The sequence below is a fragment of the Rhinopithecus roxellana genome, chromosome 8 (assembly GCF_007565055.1).
Source record: "Rhinopithecus roxellana isolate Shanxi Qingling chromosome 8, ASM756505v1, whole genome shotgun sequence".
NCBI classification, from domain to species: domain Eukaryota; kingdom Metazoa; phylum Chordata; class Mammalia; order Primates; family Cercopithecidae; genus Rhinopithecus; species Rhinopithecus roxellana.
The window spans coordinates 6,878,433-6,898,148 of NC_044556.1; the positions used below are offsets into that span (position 1 = coordinate 6,878,433).

The 19,716-nt window shown below is 53.4% G+C and overlaps 1 protein-coding gene across 8 annotated transcripts in view; it reads right to left on the reverse strand.

Annotated features, from left to right (window-relative positions):
* Nucleotides 1–1,350: 1,350 nt before the first annotated feature.
* Nucleotides 1,351–19,716, reverse strand: part of CERS4 (ceramide synthase 4) — a 51,843-nt gene continuing 33,477 nt past the window's right edge. For 3 of the 8 annotated variants that reach the window (XM_030936893.1, XM_030936892.1, XM_030936896.1), the window contains exons 2-11: nt 13,162–13,367; nt 10,016–10,133; nt 8,887–9,005; nt 8,749–8,806; nt 8,332–8,382; nt 7,899–7,991; nt 7,524–7,652; nt 6,609–6,715; nt 1,923–2,079; nt 1,351–1,837 (exon numbers count right to left, since the gene is read on the reverse strand). In XM_030936893.1, coding sequence (XP_030792753.1) covers nt 1,661–1,837; nt 1,923–2,079; nt 6,609–6,715; nt 7,524–7,652; nt 7,899–7,991; nt 8,332–8,382; nt 8,749–8,806; nt 8,887–9,005; nt 10,016–10,133; nt 13,162–13,334 — 1,182 coding nt within the window. In that variant the 5' untranslated portion in view covers nt 13,335–13,367 and the 3' untranslated portion in view covers nt 1,351–1,660. Of the gene's footprint in view, nt 1,838–1,922; nt 2,080–6,608; nt 6,716–7,523; nt 7,653–7,898; nt 7,992–8,331; nt 8,383–8,748; nt 8,807–8,886; nt 9,006–10,015; nt 10,134–13,161; nt 13,368–13,574; nt 13,651–19,716 lie in introns of all 8 variants that reach the window. The other 5 variants (XM_030936894.1, XM_030936895.1, XM_030936897.1 and 2 more) reach the window with 3 other exon arrangements.

Below are 19,716 nucleotides of genomic sequence, written 5' to 3' on the forward strand. Positions count from 1 at the left end.
CCTACCCCCTTACCTTCCCAGATCAAGGGCAATTTACTAATTTGAACTTTGTGTTTTTATTTTATTATAGTTCTACGAGCTAGGTATTCATGCCTATACATTATTTCATTTGGGTTGTTATTGAGCTTTATAAAAGATCTATTGTACACAGCGCGGAACGGTTTTCCAGTGTTGGTAACAATTTATACTCCTCCGATAATGTATGTGAGATGATTGACCCCCCACATTCTCCCCAATACTTTGTTGTTCGCTTTTTTTTTGTTTGCTTGTTTTGAGACGGAGTTTCGCTCTGTTGCCCAGGCTGGAGTGCAGTTGCGTAGAGATCTTGGTTCACTGCAAGCTCCACCTCCTGGGTTCACGCCATTCTCCTGCCTCGGCCTCCTGAGTAGCTGGGACTACAGGCGCCTGCCACCATGCCCAGCTACTTTTTTGTATTTTAGTAGAGATGGGGTTTTACTGTGTTAGGATGGTCTCGATCTCGTGACCTCGTGATCCACCTGCCTCAGCCTCCCAAAGTGCTGGGATTACAGGTGTGAGTCACCACACCCAGCTTTTGTTTTGTTTTGAGATGGAGTGTTGCCCTGTTGACCAGGCTGGAGTGCAGTGGCGCGATCTTGGCTCACTGCAACCTCTACCTCCTGGGTTCAAGCGATTCTCCTGCCTCAGCCTCCCAGGTAATTGCGATTACAGGTGTGCATCACCCTGCCCAGCTAGTTTTTGTATTTTTAGTAGAGATGAGGTTTTAGCATGTTGCCCAGGCTGGTCTTGAACTCCTGACCTCAAGTGATCTGCCTGCCTCAGCCTCCCAAAGTGATGGGATTCCAGGTGTGAGCCACTAGGCCTGGCCTCGTCTCCGTTTCTTTATTTTTGGAGCTCTTGAAGAGACGGTGACCTCCCCAAGGCTAACCCTTGGGAAGCTGTGGGATTTTACCCCACTCCCTCCACTATCCCAAGGGAGGCTTCAGGGACCACGAAGATGGGAAATCTACTGGACTTAAGGACTTCGGAGACAGGCCTGGTCCGCGACCTCCGTGTGAGCTTGGGCAACGGACGTGACCTTTCAGAGCTAGTCTGTAAGTCTTTGAGAGACTGACCCAAGGGTACCCTAAGGGTGGAGGGAGGGGCTTGTTTGAGTCACTGGCTGGCGAGTCAGGGGCTTATCTGGGAACAGCATGGGGAGTGGGTGGTCTCTGGGCTCTGTTCCTATCTGGGGCCCCTGGAGCCCTGCATCCTTGGGTGGCAGTGAGTATCCCGTCAGTGGGGTATGTAAGTATAGAGGCCTGGCTCCCTCGGGAGTCTCGGGGGATGAAGAAGGAGCTTTGATAGGGACCCAAGTTCTCAGGCAGAAAATTTGGCTCTGTTTATGTTTTAATCGGACCCTTTTCAGGCTGGGGCTCCCCCTAGTCCCCAGGCTACAGCCTGGAGGTGTCTCTGGCCAGGCACAACATCCAGCTGCTGGCTCTCGGCTCTGTCCATTTGCCCAGAGGGAAGAAGGGCGGGTGGGCAGAAGGAAGGGGCTGGAGACAGATCATCAACCCTCCCCGCCCACCCCGGGTGGGGCTCTCCCTGTCTCCGGAAAGGTGGCCCAGGGCCGCCAGTCCAGTCACCCCAGAAATATCCAAGGCGTTGGGGGCAGCCCTTTATGGCCAGCCCTGCCTGGCTATGTGGCCGTTGTGTGCCTGGTTAGACGCGCGGCCACCCGGCTCCGAGGGCCATCAGTGGGGGCTGGCCTCAGCCCTCGAGCTGCCCCGTTCTTTAGCTGCAGAGGTTCCTGGGCCGCCGCCTCCTCCTCACTGGAGTCTGATTCTTCCACATCACTACGAATGTCCTTCTCCATCTGGGGAACAGAGAGAGGGATGGAGCTCGGAGCAAGCAGGTAGGAGGAGCTTGGGGCTGGGGCCCCCGGGGAGGTCCAGCCATACCTGACCCTTCTTTATGAAGCTACGGAGCATGCGCAGAATGAGGCAAGACCAGAACACGTGCAGTAGCTGCAGCAACATCAGAAGCCCGTTGAAGAAGTAGTAGCCGAAGAAGGGGCCCCTGTTGCCTAGGGACTCGTAGTATGTGGTGTAAAGGATCCTACAGTGGGAGGGAGAGGAGGAGGCCGGGGCTTGACCAGCTGCTGTAGCCCCTAGTCCTAGGAATTTCTAACTAGCATGGCCTTCCCTGCTCCATAACCTTCTATGGCTCCCTAGTGCCCCCCATCCCATCATACCTACACTCTTTTCTTTTTTTTGAGACGGAATCTTGCTCTGTTGCCCTGGTTGGAGTGCAGTGGCACGATCTGGGCTCACTGCAAGCTCTGCCTCCTGGGTTCATGCCATTCTCCTGCCCCAGCCTCCCGAGTAGCTGGGACTATCGCGCCCAGCTAGTTTTTTGTATTCTTTTTACTAATTTTCTTTTTTTCTTTTTTCTTTTTTTTTTGAGACGGAGTCTGGCTCTGTCACCCAGGCTGGAGTGCAGTGGCCGGATCTCAGCTCACTGCAAGCTCTGCCTCCCGGGTTCACGCCATTCTCCTGCCTCAGCCTCCCGAGTAGCTAGGACTACAGACGCCCGCCACCTCGCCTGGCTAGTTGTTTTTTTTTGTATTTTTTAGTAGAGACAGGGTTTCACCGTGTTCGCCAGGATGGTCTCGATCTGACCTCGTGATCCGCCCGTCTTGGCCTCCCGAAGTGCTGGAATTACAGGCTTGAGCCACCGCACCCGGCCAGTTTTTTGTATTTTTTTAGTAGAGACGGAGTTTCACCGTGTTAGCCAGGATGGTCTCGATCTCCTGACCTCATGATCCGCCGGTCTCGGCCTCCCAAAAAGTGCTGGGATTACAGGCATGAGCCACCGCGCCCGACCCATACCTACACTCTTGAGCTGGGTATGCTAGGCCTGCTGTCACTTGCTTGTACTAAATGAGCAGAACACACATAAGCTCCCTGACTGGCCATTCATGAACCCCACCCAAACGGGTACTTATGATCCCAGCTGCTTTCCTGGGTGGCACTCTGACACCTTCTCTAGTCCTCAGACCCCCATCACCTCCCCCTCATCAGCAGGTGACCGCCTACTCACCTCAGAGGGGAGGGGCTTCATGTCCCAGGAAGGCAAACGGTGGGGACTCATCTCCCAAGGAGTATAAAAGGGGAGGGGCCTCACCTCCAGGAAGGCAGAGAGGGTGGGGCCTCATCTCCCAGGTAGCCAGACAGGGGCGGGGCTTTGTCTCCCAGGGAGGCTGGGAGGGGCGGGGCTTCATTTTCACTGTGCGACCCAAGCCAGTAGGAAAGAATGTTCCCCAGCACCGCTCCTCCCCTCAAACTCCTCCTTGCTTGTTGCCTGGGACACTGTCCTGGAGCCCAACTCCCACCACACCCTCTCTTCTCAAACTCAGCTCTGGTTCTTTTGTTTTTTTGAGACGGAGTCTCACTCTGTCCCCCAAGGCTGGAGTGCAGTGGCGCGATCCAGCTCACTGCAACCTCCGCTTCCCGGGTTCCAGCGATTCTCCTGCCTCAGCCTCTCAAATAGCTGGGATTATAGGCGCCTGCCACCACGCCCGGGTAATTTTTTTTTTTTTTTTTTTTTTTTTTTTTTTTTTTTTTTTTTTGAGACGGAGTCTTGCTCTGTCACCCAGGCTGGAGTGTAGTGGCCGGATCCTGGCTCACTGCAAGCTCCGCCTCCCAGGTTCACGCCATTCTCCTGTCTCAGCCTCCCGAGTAGCTGGGACTACAGGCGCCCGCCACCTCGCCCGGCTAGTTTTTTGTATTTTTTTAGTAGAGACGGGGTTTCAACATGTTAGCCAGGATGGTCTCGATCTCCTGACCTTATGATCCGCCCGTCTCGGCCTCCCAAAGTGCTGGGATTACAGGCTTGAGCCACCGCGCCCGGCCAATTTTTGTATTTTTAATAGGTTGTTTTTGCCATGTTGGCCAGGCTGGTCTCGAACTCCTGACCTCAAGTGATCTGTCCGCCTCAGCCTCCCAAAGTGCTGGGATTACAGGTGTGAGCCACCGCACCTGGCCTTCCTGCTGGTTCTTTATCATTAGTGCCAACCCCACTGTTATTTCACACAAGAAAGGAGAAACCAAAAAACTCACTCTTGACTCTACTCTGCCCCTCTGGGTACCAACTTTTTTCTTTTCCCTGTAGGCTTCTTTTTCTTTGGAACTCCTTCAAAGTGCTGGCTGGGCTGGGTACGGTGGCTAATGCCTATAATCCCAGCACTTTGCAGGTGGAGGTGGGTGGATCACCAGGTCAGGAGTTCGAGCCCAGCCTGGCCAACATAGTGAAACCCCTCTCTCTAAAACAAAACAAAACAAAAAAAAAAACAAAAACAAAAATTAGCCAAGTGTAGTGGTGCCTGCCTGTAATTCCAGCTACTCAGGAGGCTGAGGCAGGAGAATCGCTTGAACCCAGGAGGAGAGGTTGTGGTGAGCCAAGATCATGCCATTGCATTCCAGTCTGGGTGACAGAGCCAGACTCCATCTCAAAAAAAAAAAAAAAAAAAAAAAAAAAATACTGGCTGTAGCTGCTGTGTTTCTCCTACCCTGTAATCAGCTGTAGGGTTACCAGCGACCTTGCCTTCCTCACTCCACAGTGTTTAGCCCTGCACCACCACCAACCAGTATAACAGGTTGCCAGCGGCCTTCCCTCCTCCCTGGGCCCCTCCCCCCACCCCACCATCTCCCCATCTCACAGTCACTTCTGCCTAATCTACTCAGGCCTTGAACCCAAGACAGATGGGAGCCATGGAGGGTTGTAGCCAGAGGAGGGATGTGATCTGACTCATATGCTCCATGGGCCCTGTTCTTCCTCTCGACCTGCAAACATCAGGGAGCCCAAGGACTGAGCCTCTCTGTCCACACCTGGTCCCTAGGTGATGCTATCCAGGCTGCTGGCTGAAAATACCAGCCATGCACTGGCAACTCCTACATTACCTTTCCCCAGAAGCCCGGACTGGCATGCCCACTGCCGTCTCCATGTCTTCTCTGAGGCCACAGACCCCTCAAACCCAGCAGGGCTGAGCTCCTGCTGCCTCAAGCAGTTCTTTCTGTGACTGTTCCCATCTCCTGATCCCAGAGGTATCCCCTTGAGTCTGCTCACTTATCTCGCCTATCCTGGGTCCTCTCGCTCCTGCCCATACTTCCCATGATGGTTCCCCTGCAGCTGCTAGAGGGCATCCAGAACAGCTAGGTCAGATCGAATCCCTCCTCTGCTTATGACTTCCGTGACTCCCATCTCCCTCGGGGTCAAAGCCAAGGTCTTCCCCACAGCCCTCAAGGACCTGCACGGCCTACCCCCATTCCCTCCCTGCCCTCGCCCTCACCCACTCTGCTCCATCCACACAGGCCTCCTTGCTGACGTTCCTGTAACATGCCAGGCATGGTCTTGCCTCAGGGCATTTGCACATGCTGTTCTGACTGGAACAGTCTTCCCCTCTGATCAACGTGGTTCTGTCCCTTACCTTCCTCCCACCTCTCTATACAAACGCTGCCAGCGAGGCATTCCCTGACACTCTAATTCCAACTACCCACCCATCCCATACTTCCTGCTCCCTTCCTGACATTTTTAAAAAAATTTATTTATGTAGTGATGGAGTCTTGCTCTGTCACCCAGGCTTGAGTGCAGTGGTGTGATCTCGGCTCACTGCAACCTCCACCTCCTGGGTTCAAGTGATTCTCCTGCCTCAGCCTCCTGAGTAGCTGGGATTACAGGTGCCTGCCACCATGCCCAGTATTAACTAAAACCAATAATTAGTGTTGTACTAATGTGTTTTTAGTAGAGATGGGGTTTCTCTATGGTGGCCAGGGTAGTCTCGAACTCCTGACCTCAGGTGATCCAGCCACCTCGGACTCCCAAAGTGCTGGGATTACAGGTGTGAGTCATCACACCTGGCCAGTTTTATTTTTTTAAGACGAAGTCTCCCTCTGTCACCCAGGCTAGAGTGCAGTGGTGCAATCTCAATTCACTGTAGCCTCTGCCTCCTGGGTTTAAGTGATCCTCCTGCCTCAGCCTTCTGAGTAGCTGGGATTACAGGCATGCACCATCACGTTTGGCTAATTTTTGTATTTTTAGTAGAGATAGGGTTTCATCATGTTGGCCAGGCTGGTCTTGAACTCCTGACCTCAAGTGATCTGCCCGCCTCAGCCTCCCAAAGTGCTGGGATTACAGGTGTGAGCTACCACGTCCGGCCCCCCGACTTTATTTTCTTGTTAGTAAATCTCTCCTTTGCATGCTGTGTAGTTCACCTGGCTGCCTCCTCTACCATCCGCTCCACCCATGAAGTGTCTGCTCACGAGGGCAGGGATCTTTGAACTGTGGCCTCTGCTGTGTTCCCAGCACACTCAAGAGACCCCATAAATATTTACTGGGCAGACTTTGGTGCGCTGGCAACCCTGACCCCTCCTCCCACTCCATGGTCCAGGCACGCTGAGTAATTACTAATTCTCTGTCTCACCTCTGCACCTTTGCATATGCTGTGCCCTGTGCCTGGCGTGCCTTCTCCTGGAACTCTCCCAACCGAGATCCCCAGCTCCTTAGGGCAGGGTACCAATGGTGAGGCAGTCCTGGAATCTCAGACATGCCCTCCCACCTCCCTGACCCCCATGGGAGGGCTGACTCACTGGGTGGGGAAGAGGACCAGTCGGGTGTAGAAGAAGACCAAGGAGAAGATGAGGAAGAGAGCGTCACACACTTGCTGATACTGCGTGTAGTTGACCATCTTACAGGCCTGAGAAGGGCAGCACGGAGAAATAGGCTCAGGACCAGGGGCCTGGCCTCAAGGAGAGGGTGCTATGAGATAGGAACAGGTGAGTTGGGGTGGGGCCTTGATTCCAGGAACTACCTACATTTCCAGGAAAGGTAAAGAGTGTGAATATAGGCCGGGCACGGTGGCTCACGCCTGTAATCCCAGCACTTTGGGAGGCTGAGGTGGCAGATCACCTGAGGTCAAGAGTTCGAGACCAGCCTGACCAACATGGTGAAATTCCATCTCTACTAAACATACAAAAATTAGCTGGGTGTGGGGGCGGGCACCTGTAATCCCAGCTCCTTGGGAAGCTGAGGCAGGAGAGTCGCTTGAACCTGGGAGGCAGGGGTTGCAGTGAGCAGAGATCGCGCCACTGCATTCCAGCCTAGGCAAGAGCGCGAGACTCCATGTCAAAAAAAAGTGAATACATGCATGTATGCACATGTCTGTAGCTGTATCCTCCAAGAAGGGAGGCTGAGAGGGGCGGGGCTTTATCTCCCAGGAAGACAGAAGGGGCAGGACCTCATCTCCCAAGGAAGCTGAGAAGCGGGGGTGGGGGGGGGCCTCTGCCCAAGGAAGCTAGGAGGGGTAGGGCTTCATCACCCAGGAAGATAGAGGGGGTGGGGCCTTAGCTTGGAAGACAGAGGGGACAGGGCCTTATTACCCCAGGAGGCCAGGAGGGTGGGCTCCATTTCCCAGGAAGGTTGGGAGGAATGGGACCTCATCTCTAGGGGCACCTGGGAGGGCTGGGTACAGCAGCTGGGAAGGGTCAGGCAGGGACCAGGCCCACCTCCAGCAGGTAGTCGGTGGAATCGTGTAACAGCAGCACCAGAGAGCCGATGCGCAGCAGGTTGGCGCTGTAGGAGAAGGTCATCAGGATGACCACCACGAAGTGATGTATCACTTGCTCCTTGAAATCCTGCAGGAGACAGTGGGTCATGGTGGGGATGAGGCTTGATGCTGGAAGGTGCCCCACCCTATGGCCCAAGAAGTGCATCCTTTCAAGGGGTTTGTGTGGCCGCTGGGCACATGGCCTCTATACCTCCTGCAAGAGGCACCAGGGAGCTCTCAAGGTACGGTTGTGAGGCTGCCCTACCACCCAGCACCCCAGCTCCCCAGCTCCCTGTCCGGGGACGGGGTCTTCCAGACTCTTGTGTGGCCTCACCTTGCGCTTGACATCAAAGGGCAGCCTGATTAGCAGTGAGAGGTAGAAAGCCAGCTCCAAGAGGTACCACCAGTACAGGGATGGCTTCAGGGTCTGCAGCAGGGCAGGACAAGGTTAGCTGTGGGGAGCGAAGGCTCCAGTCGGGCAGGGGTATGGCTCAGGGTCCACTCCCTTTGCTCAAAACCAGGATACTTGAATCCCAATGAGTGAGCTCCCCATCCCTGGAGGTAATCAAGGGCAGTGGTTTGGTGGAAGCACCTGCTTGGAGTTTCCTAGCCCCTCTCTCTTCCCCAGAGGAATCAAAGACACAGAGTAGGAGTCGGTGGGGAATGATGATGGTGTCAGGGCTCAGGTCCCAGGTCCATGGCTGCAGCAACTGTGATCATCACCCTGGCCTCCAAGCATTCGCTCGCACACCTACACTGCCACTCACCTGGTTTGGGTAATTGTCCCAGCACATTACTGGGGCCCACAGCCATGATTCCTGCAGGGAAACAGGTGTCAGGCTGTGCGGAGGTGAGAATCCAGCTTCCCACCCTGGGTCTGTGGCCTCTTTGGGACTCTTTCCAGGGTCTCGTAAATGCTGCCTTCACCCAGCCCTGCTTTTTCCTGCCCCTCAATCTTGACTGGCGAGCTCATTCATTGCAGAACCCTAAACTTCTGGTGCATGGTAGATCCTCCCTAAGTACCTGTTGCGTGAATTCACCACCACCTGGCCAAGCTCGCTCTCTCCTCGGCTGCACCCCTCCACACACACCCTCCCACCAGATCCAGGCCTGGGGCATAGGAGGCATTTCTGGGACAGGAGGACGGGGCAGGTGAGCAGTCAGCTACACTCGGGGACACTCACGTGGTACAGGACCGAGAGACCACCCACGAAGGAGGACAGGTAGAAAAGAAACCTCCAGCTGCGGATAGGGAGGGAGCTTTGAAAACAGGAGACACCCCCCTGCTGCCCTGCACCCCAGAAGCCCCAGCCTGGGTTTACCTGGCCTCGCAGAACTTCTTGGTCAGCTGCGGTCGATCCTGCTTCCGGCGTCTCCGGAACCATCGTTGGGTCTGCCGCAGTGTGAGGCCACACTGGGCAGCCAGGAGGGACAGCTGGGGCTGGGGAGGGAGTGATAGGGACAAGGGTCACAGAGGCCCTGTGGTGGCTTCCCCCATGTCCCCAGACAGGACTTGGCTCTGCCCTCTCCTTCACTGCAGCCCCACGTCTTGCCTACAAGGTGACCATGTCTATATGGAGAGGCAGTGTTGGGGGTCCCAGCCTGGGGGGCCTGCAGAACACTTGGGCCTTAAGAGAAGCAAATCCTGTTCATAGGGCAGGCAGGTCGCTGATGGGGATGGGATTAAGAGAGATGCTGGTGTGCATCCTCCTCTACCCACAGATAGGCTTCCCTGCGTCCCTCCAGAACGGTGGGTTCCCACCTCCAACCTAGGCAGGCAGTTGAGACCTTGCCCCAGCCCCAAGCCCTACATGAAGAGAGAAATTGACAAGTAGAGGGGGAGTCACGTGGCTTCTAGCTCTGTGGAAACCGCCCTGTTGCCCCCAGGGCATGTGGTCTTCACCATTCCCCCCACTCAGGATGCATCCACGTCTCCACAGTGCAGAGCCTGTCCACCAGGCAGCCACACCAGAGACGGGAATGGAAGGAGGGTCAGAGAGCTGCTTCTGTTACTCCATCTCCTACCAGCTCAGACCTTCCATTCCTCCCCGAGAATAGGAGAGCATGCAACTACTTTCACTGTCCTACAATCTGTCCATTGTGCAACTATGCCCACTGAGGCCCAGGGAGGCTGGGAGGGGCGGGGCTCCATCTCCCAGGGAGGCTGGGAGGGGGTGGGTCCTTATTTCCCAGGGAGGCTGGAGGGGTGGGGCTCCATCTCCCAGGGAGGCTGGAGGGGCGGGGCTCCACCTTCCAGGGAGGCTGGAGGGGCGGGTCCTCATTTCCCAAGGAATCGGGGATGAAGAGTGGAAAGTGGGGGCATTGCGGGGGTGCCTGAAGCCACCTTGGCTTCTCCTGCCTCAACAACTGGGCCACACACCACCCCCAGGCCCCACCCCCAGGGCAGTAGTGCCGGTCGCAGGGCACGGGGGGGGGGGGGGGGGCGCTCACCTCCTTGGGCTTGTGCCCTTCCGTGAGGAAGTGTTTCTCCAGCGTGGCATTGGGCTTCACCTGCCTCCTGGTCTGATCCCTCACACCCAGCCACCGGCTCAGGGGCAGGCCGATGAATCTGGGTGCAAGGGAGACAGAGCCCATCGGCCCAGGTGAAGAGACGTGACTGCCTGTGTGCGGGGGCAGACATGCTATCGGTGGGTAAACCAAGTCTCAGAGGGCACAGCTGGCACATGGCAGGGTGTGTAAGACTTGGGGTCTGTCTGCTCCATCTGCTCAGAGGGTTTGGAGGTCCAGAGTCAGAAAGGTTCGTGAAACAGGACTTGATTTTCCACTTATTCCTGGCCTCATCCCCTGGGGCCCTGGAGGGGTAGCCCGGTTGCTGCGTTAGACCAAACATAAAGGCAGCTGGCTCACGTGAGGTCAGAAGTTCGAGACCAGTCTAACCAATACGGTGAAACCTTGTCTTTACTAAAAATACAAAATCATCTGGGTGTGGTGGTGTGTGCCTGTAATCCCAGCTACATGGGAGGCTGAGGCAGGAGAATTGCTTGAACCTGGAGGTGGAGGTTGCAGTGAGTCAGGATGGCGTCACTCTACTCCAGCCTGGGAGGCAGAGTCTCCATCTCAAAAAAAAAAAAAAAAAAGGTACTTGAACCTGTGATGTGTCTGCTGGGTGAGGGTGTGCAGACCAGCTCTTGGGGTACACGGGTACCTTTGCTCAATCCCAAACCAGGGATCGGAGTCTCTTCACTGCCTGTCTCACTGTGGCCTGGGTCCTGGCCTGACACCCCGCCAGGCTAGGGGTTCCCCACAGGCAGGGGCAGGGGCTGTTCCCGCTTCAAGCCCCTCCTCCCAGCATCCCCCATTCCAGGGTAAAGACTTGGAGATCAGGGACCCTGGTCAACCAACATATTGCCCACAAGAGGGCGTGCCAACACCACAGGTGGTGACCGAATTTTACATCCACCATCCAGCCCAACATCATCCCTCATTTGGGGAAAGGCTCAGAGCAGCCAAGCAGGGAACTCATTGCAGACTAAATCATGTTGCAGAGAGAAAGGGCAGATACTTAATGAGTGCTTATCTGCGAAGCATGGAGCCAAGTCCATGTTACACACTGGCTTACCTAACCCTAACTTAGTCCCCCCATTGTCGTAATGGGTAAACTGAGGCTCCGAGGGTCAGAGACATGCCCGAGGAGACACTGTGAGCAGGCGAAAGACCTGAAATTTGAACTCAGGATTCTGGGTTTTGTTTTTAAGAGGCAGGGTCTCCTTTTGGAGGTGGAGGGTGGGAGGATCACTTGAACTCAGGAGTTCAAGACCAGCCTGGGCAACATGGTGAGACCTCATCTCTACTAAAAATACAAAAGTTAGCTGGGTTGTGGTGTCACTCGCCTGTAATCCCAGCACTTTAGGAGGCCAAGGCAGGCGGATCACCTGAGGTCAGGAGTTTGAGACCAGCCTGGCCAACATGGCAAAACCCCGTTTCTACTAAAAATACAAAAATTAGGTATGGTGGCACATGCCTGTAATCCCAGTTACTTGTGAGGCTGAGGTCAGAGAATTGCTTGAACCTGGGAGGCAGAGGTTGCAGTGAACTGAGATCGTGTCACAGCACTCCAGCCAAGGTGAAAGAGCTCTGTCTCAAAAATTAGCCAGGCGTGGTGGCACATGCCTGTAGTCCCAGCTACTGGTGGGGCTGAGGCTTTTTTTTTTTTTTTTTTTTTTTGAGATGGAGTTTTGCTCTTGTCACCCAGGCTGGAGTACAGTGGCATGAATGATCTTGGCTCAATGCAACCTCTGTCTCCTGGGTTCAATCAATTCTCCTGCCTCAGCCTCCTGGGTAGCTGGGACTACAGGCATGCACCACCACACCCAGCTAATTTTTTGTACTTTTAGTAGAGACGGGGTTTCACCATGCTGGTCGGGCTGGTCTCGAACTCCTGACCTCATGATCCGCCTGCTTCGGCCTCCCGAAGTGTTGGGATTACAGATGTGAGCCACTGAACCCAGCCTAATTTTTTTTTTTTTTTTTTTTTTGAGACGGAGTCTTGCTCTGTTGCCCAGGCTGGAGTGCAGTGGCCGGATCTCAGCTCTCTGTAAGCTCCGCTTCCCGGGTTTACACCATTCTCCTGCCTCAGCCTCCCGAGTAGTTGGGAATACAGGTGCTTGCCACCTCGCCCGGCTAGTTGTTTTTTTTTTTTTTAAAGTAGAGATGGGGTTTCACCGTGTTAGGATGGTCTCGATCTCCTGACCTCGTGATCCGCCCATCTCGGCCTCCCAAAGTGCTGGGATTACAGGCTTGAGCCACCGCGCCCGGCCTGTATTTTTTTAATAGAGACAAGTTTTCACCATGTTGCCCAGTCTGGTTTTGAACTCCTGGACTCAAGCGATCACCCGCTCAGCCTCCCAAATTGCTGACATTACAGGCATCAGCTACCACGCCTGGCCTATATTCAATTTTTTTGTTTAAAGGGCTAAAATCCCTGCATTTGAAACTGGAAAACCCTCTGCCCACCCCACTGTCCTTCACAGAGGCCCTGGGATGCCTTTGGGATGGGATAACACCCCCAGCTCACATTTGCCTTTTTTTTTTTTTTTTTTTTTTTTTTTTTTTTTTAAGATGGAGTCTTGCTCTGTTGCCCAGGCTGGAGTGCAGTGGCACGATCTTGGCTCACTGCAACCTCTGCCTCCCAGGTTCAGGCGATTCTCCTGCCTCAGCCTCCTGAGGAGTTGGGATTACAGGTGTGCGCCCAGCTAATTTTTGTATTTTTAGCACAGATGGGGTTTCACCATGTTGGCCAGGCTGGTCTCGAACTCCTGACTTGAAGTGATCTGCCCGCCTCAGCCTCTCAGTGTTGGGATTACAGGCGTGAGCCACGGTGCCCGGCCTCCCATCCCTGTTTTATGAAGATGTTGGCACACCCAGCCCTGAACTGCGGGCAGTGTTCCTATAAACCAGCAATCAGAGGCCAGAATTGTGGGTGGTGGGGGCCGGGGGCAGGCTGGAGCTGGGAAAAGCACTTTGGTGCAAAGCCAGCTTCCACTCGGGACATGCTGCAATGGCAAATTGCACACAGGGCACGAGCACATACTGGAGTGACCGCGGGGGCGATGGGTTGCGGCAGGGCAGACACTCACCTCTCAAAGGCGAGGCGCATGGCCAGGAGGACCAGTGCCAGGGGCAGCGCTGCCAGCATGTCCTGGGGGTGGGGGTAGACACGGCCATCCCGATCTTCCAGCTCTGCCCATGTGACATTGGGTGGTAACCAGAACCTGTGCTGCCAAAGCCACTCGTTGAAACTGGACAGCATTCTGTAGACACAGGTTCCAGTTAGCTGGGAAGTCTGCAAGCAGAATGGGTGGGGCAAGTGAGGCCTGAGAGGCTGGAGCCTCAGAACTCCTACTTGGGCCGTTATCAGCACAGCTGACAACCAGGAGGCGGGACTGGAAGATGGAACTCCCCTTGCCTGGGACTTTAGAACTATCCTCTGGCCCCAGAAGAGTGGGGCTGTAGGCACCACTCCATTCTCATCACCCCTGCCCTCACTTGCCTGGTCAGTGTTAAAGGCAGAGTTGGGCTGTGTGTCTTCAGACAAATGACTTGATCCCTCAGAACCTCAAGTTCATCTGTAAAACACAGTAGTAGGCCGGGCACAGTTGCTCACACCTGTAATCCCAGCACTTTGGGAGGCCAAGGCTGGTGGATCACAAGGCCAGGAGTTCAAGACCAGCCTGACCAACGTGGTGAAACCCTGTCTCTATTAAAAATACAAAAATAAGCTGGGCCTGGTGGCACGCGCCTGTAATCCCAGCTACTCAGGAGTCTGAGGCTGGAGAATCGCTTGAACCCAGGAGGCAGAGGTTGCAGTGAGCCGAGATCGTGCCATTGCACTCCAGCCTGGGTGACAGAGCGAGACTCCGTCTCAAAAACAAAACAAAACAGAGACAGTAGTACCCAGGCTTCTCAACCTAAGGTGCTTGGCCTACTAATTTTTAACAAGAGTAATAACACAGCCCAAAAATAAGTTATTATTCTGCACTTAACTGATGCCAAGATGGTAGCCAGAAGTCAAGGGAGTGGCTGCTTGGGGTCAGAAACTTGAGTGGTAGTTGGGCTCATGCCTGTAATCCCAGCACTGTGGGAGGCTGAGGTGGGCAGATCACTTGAGGTCAGGAGTTTGAGACCAGCCTGGCCAACATGGCGAAACTCCCTCTTTACTAAAAATGCAAAAATTAGCCAGACATGGTGGCAGGCGCCTATAATCCCAGTTACTCAGGAGGCAGAGGCAGGAGAATCGCTTGAAACTGGGAGGAGGAGGTTGCAGTGAGCCGAGATCATGCCAGTGCACTCCAGCCTGGGTAACAGAGCGAAACTCTGTCTCAAAAAAAAAAAAAAAAAAAAAAAAGGCTGGGCGCGGTGGCTCACGCCTGTAATCCCAGCACTTTGGGAGGCTGAGGCGGGCGGATCACAAGGTCAGGAGATTGAGACCATGGTGAAACCCTGTCTCTACTAAAAATACGAAAAATTAGCCGGGCGAGGTGGTGGGTGCCTGTAGTCCCAGCTACTCAGGCGCCTGAGGCAGGAGGATGGCGTGAACCCGGGAGGCGGAGCTTGCAGTGAGCCGAGATCGCGCCACTGCACTCCAGCCTGGGCAATAGAGCGAGACTCCGTCTCAAACAAAACAAAACTTGAGTCCTCAAATGTCCAGGAAGGTTTCTTTCCACTGCAGGAAGCTGCCTCTGAAGCAGCCCCCAAAGATGAAGGATTTAAAGAAATCCAGAGGCTGGGCACGGTGGCTCACTGCTTGTAATCCCAGCACTTTGGGAGGCCGAGGCAGGTGGATCATGAGGTCAGGAGTTCAAGAGCAGCCTGGCCAACACGGTGAAACCTTGTCTCTACTAAAAATACAAAAGTTAGCCAGGCATGGTGGTGTGCGCTTGTAATCCTAGCTACTTGGGAGGCTGAGGCAGAGAACCTCCCTTGAACCTGGGAGGCGGAGGTTGCAGTGAGCCGAGATCGCGCCATTGCACTCCAGCCTAGGTGGCAGAGCAAGACTCTGTCTCAAAAAAAAAAAAAAAAAAAAAAAAAACCCAGAGTTCCTTTCCTGGGCATCTTTGGAAGGTAGACTCCCCTGTAGCTGGGAATTTCAGAAGTCTCACTTGCTATCCCAGAGCCCACAAAGCAAGTGGGTAAGACAGCCTATCGCATGACTGAGCTTGCCGGATAACGGAGTGGCGGTCAAGGTGGGGCAGCTCTGGCCAGCATGTCCCAGCCTGCCTGAGGAGCCCAAAGAGCTGCTCCCTTTCCTGAGATCTTGAGCCAAGGGTCCGGCCTACCACAGTGGTTCCCACTCGAAAGTTTGTTCATTCATTCATCTGTCCACCCATCCCCCCCGTCCATCTATCTACCTATCCATCCCTCTGTCCGCCCATCCAAACATCTGTCCACCCACCCATCAATCCGTTCATCAAAATAGCTGTCCATCCACCCATCATCCACCTATCCACTCATCCATCTACCCATTATCCATCCGTCCACTCACGCATTCATCCATCATCCATCCACCCACCTACCCATTCATCCATCCCTGTCCACCCACCCATCATCCATCCAGACATCTGTCCACCCACCCGTTCGTCCATCCATCCACCCATTCATTCATCCATCTACCTATCATCCATCCACCTACCCATTCATCCCTCTGTCCACCCATCCAAACATCTGTCCATCCATCATCTATCCACCTACCCATTCATCCGTCCACCCATCATCCATCTGTCCACTCATCCAAACATCTGTCCACCCACCTGTACATCCATCCATCTACCCATCATCCATCCGTTCACCCATCCAAACCACCCATCATCTATCCACCCACCCAAACATCTGTCCATCCAACCATCATCTATCCACCTACCCATCATCCATCTATCCACCCATCCAAACATCTGCCTACCTGCCCATCCACCTATCCAAACATCTGTCCATCCAACCATCTATCCACCTACCCATTCATCCATCCAGCCATTATCCATCTGTCCACCCAATTTTCCATCCACCGATCCAAAAATCTGTCCATCTACCCATCATCTATCTGTCCACCCATCTAAACATCTGTCTATCCACTCATCACTCACCTATGTATCCTTCCACCCACCCATTCTTCTGTCCCTCTATTCTTCCATCTACCCTTCTATCCATTTCCCCTTCCATCCATCCATTTATCCATCTGTCCTTGCATCTATGCATCTGTCTGTCCATCCATCCAGGCAAGAGATGTTCTCCAGCTGACTTGTACATGCCAGGTCAGGGCTGGGTCTTGGCGACACAGCAGGGGAACGAAGCCAACACATTCCTGCCCAGTTCATAGACCAACAGAGAAGGCAGCCAATAAACAAGGAAACAGATTCACAAATGAATGAGATATGAAAGTGTAACGGGGCCGAGTAGAAAACAGAGTGGCATGATTTTAAATGTGATCAAGGAGATGCTCTCTAAGGAGGCACCATCTGAGCTGGGATTTAAAGATGAAGAGGTGAGGCCAGGCATGGTGGCTCATGCCTGTAATCCCACACTTTGGGAGGCTGAAGCAGGTGGATCACCTGAGGTCAGGAGTTCAATGGTGAAACCTCGTCTCCATTAAAAATACACAAATAAGTAGCCAGGCATGTGCTTGTAACCCTAGCTACTTGGGAGGCTGAGGCAGGAGAATCACTTGAATCTGGGAGGCAGAGGTTGCAGCGAGTTGAGATCATGTCACTGCACTCCAGACTGGGCGACAAAGCGAGACTCCGTCTCGGAAAAAAAAAAAAAACCAAAGATGAGGTCAGGCCAGGCACAGTGGCTCATACCTGTAATCCCAACACTTTGCGAGGTCGAGGCAGGTGAATTGCTTGAGCCCAGGAGTTCAAGACCAGACTGGGCAACATAGCGAGACTCTGTCTCTACAAAAAATTTAAAAAGCAGTCAGGTGTGGTGGCATGTATCTGTACTTCTAGCTATTCAGGAGGCTGAGGTGGGAGTCCGACTCGAGCCCAGGAGTTTGAGGCTGCAGGGAGCTATAATCACACCACTGTACTCCAGCCTAGAGGACAAAGCAAGACCCTATATTTGGGAAAAACAAAAAAAGAGAAGGTTGTGGGTTTGCACACAAGAAAGTGGGGCTAGGGGAGAGGCTTTCTAGATACATACACAGCAGGTGCAAGGGCTCTGAGGCAGGACCATGCCTGGCATGTTGGAGGAACAGCGAGGAGGCCCGTGTGGCTGGTACAGAGTGAGCGAGGGGGAGAGAGGGAGGAGAGGAGGGCAGGTAGGTGATGAGGGGCAGCACAGAGCCTGCAAGGCATGGGGGCCACAGGGAAGAATCTGGATTATTTCCTCTAACATTTTATTTTGAGATGAAGTCTCACTCTGCTGCCCAGTCTGGAGTGCAGTGGCGCGATTTCAGCTCACTGCAACCTCCACCTTGCAGGTTCAAGCAATACTTGTGCCCAAGTAGCTGGGATTACACCACCACACCTGGCTAATTTTTGTATTTTTAGTAGAAATGGGGTTTCGTTATGTTGGCCAGGCTGGTCTCAAACTCCTGACCTCAAGTGATCTGCCTGCCTCAGCCTCCCAAAGTACTGGGATTACAGGCATGAGCCACCACACCCGGCCTTCCCCCAACATTTTATAACAAACATTTCAAACCTATGGAAAAGTTGAAAGAATTTTACAGTGAATACCTGTATTCCCACCACTACATTCTCCCCTTTGTGTTCCGTTCTATTTATTCCATCACCCATCTGTCTCTGCATCTGCCTGTCCATCCCTCTATCCACCCATCCGTCTATCTGGTTATTCCCGATGCATTCCAAAGTAGGCAGCTGACCTCAGACCACATCACCCCTACACATGTCAGCACACAGATCATTAACTAGGGTTCAATATTTGCTTATGGGTTTTTTCTTTCAAGGTAAAATTTACCCAAGTGAAATGCAGGCTTTTCGTTTTTTTTAGACAGGGTCTCACTCTGTGACCCAGGCTGGAGTGCAGTGACCATGGCTCCCTGAAGCCTTGACCTCCCGGACTCAGGTAGTCTTTTCACGTCAACCTCCGCATAGCCAGGACCATAGGCACACACCACCATAACTGGCTAATTTTTAAAATTTTTGTGTAAAGAGAGGGTCTCCCTATGTTGCCCAGGCTGGTCTCAAACTCCTGGCCAAGCGATCCTCCCGCCTTGGCCTCCTGAAGTGTTGGGATTACAGGCGTGAGCCACTGCACCTGGCCTGCATACATCTTAAGGTATAGTCACTGAGTTTGGACAAAACTATATCCCTGGCTAATCCAATCTCCCATCACAAATATTCCCTCTAGAAACTTCCTTCACGCCTCTTCCCAGTCAACCTCCACCGCTATCCTGTCACCCAAAGGTAACATCCATTCCATTCCAATTTTTGTTTTTGCTTTTTTTGTTGAGACAGGGTCTCACTCTGTGGCCCAGGCTGGAGTAGAGTGGTGCAATCATAGCTTACTGCAGACTTGATCTCCTGGGCTCAAGCGATCCTCCCTGCTCAGCCTCCCAAATTGCTGGGATTATAGGCATGAGCCACCTTACCCTGCCCCCCACTAAGCTTTTCTTTTGTCATCATAGCTTAGTTTTGTCAGTTCTTCATGACAACCTTGCCATGTTACGAAATAAAAACAGGCTGGGCGCGGTGGCTCACGCCTGTAATCCCAGCACTTCAGGAGGCCAAGTGCTGGGAGGATCGCTTGGCCAGGAGTTTGAGACCAGCCTGGGCAACATAGGGAGACCCTCTATGATCACTTGAGATCAGGAGTTTGAGACCAGCCTGGCCAGCATGGTGAAACCCTGTCTCTACTAAAAATACAAAAATTAGCCGGGCATGGTGGCGGGCGCCTGTAATCCCAGCTACTCAGGAGGCTGAGACAGGAGAATCGCTTGAACCTGGGAGGCGGAGGCTGCAGTGAGCCAAGATCACGCCACTGCATTCCAGCCTGGGTGACAGAGCAAGACTCCGTCTCAAAAATAAATAAAATAAATAAATAAAAATAAAAATACCATAACCCTAGTGTTTAGGAGGCTGAGACAGGAGGATTGCTTGAGCCCAGAGGTTTGAGACCAGCCTGGACAACATAGTGAAACTCTGTCTCTACAAAAAATATAAAAATTAGCCGGGCATGGTGGCATGTGGCTGTAATCCCAGCTACTCATGAGGCAGAGGCAGGAGGATCGCTTAAACTCAGGAGTTCAGGGCTGCAATGAGCTGTGATCATGCCACCGTACTCCAGCCTGAATGACAGAGTGATACCTGTCTCCAAAAACAGAGTAAATAAAAAATAAAAATATACAAATAAAATAAAAATAGACCCAGGTGCAGTGGCTCATGCCTGTAATTCCAGCACTTTGGGAGACTGAGGCAGAAGAACTGCTTGAAGACAAGAGTTCAAGACCAGCCTGGGGGGCAGCCGGTCATGGTGGCTCACCCCTATAATCCCAGCACTTTGGGAGGCTGAGGTGGGCAAACTGCTTTCCAGGGTGAGACTGCACCATTTTACACTCCCACCAGGTGAATGTGGGGGTTCCACTGCCCTTGGTTCTATTTTGAAAAATGCAGGGATCCTCAGGGTGTTGGTTGCCATGCAGGGCATAGCATTTTGGAGGCCAGAAGAGGGTACTCTGGTGT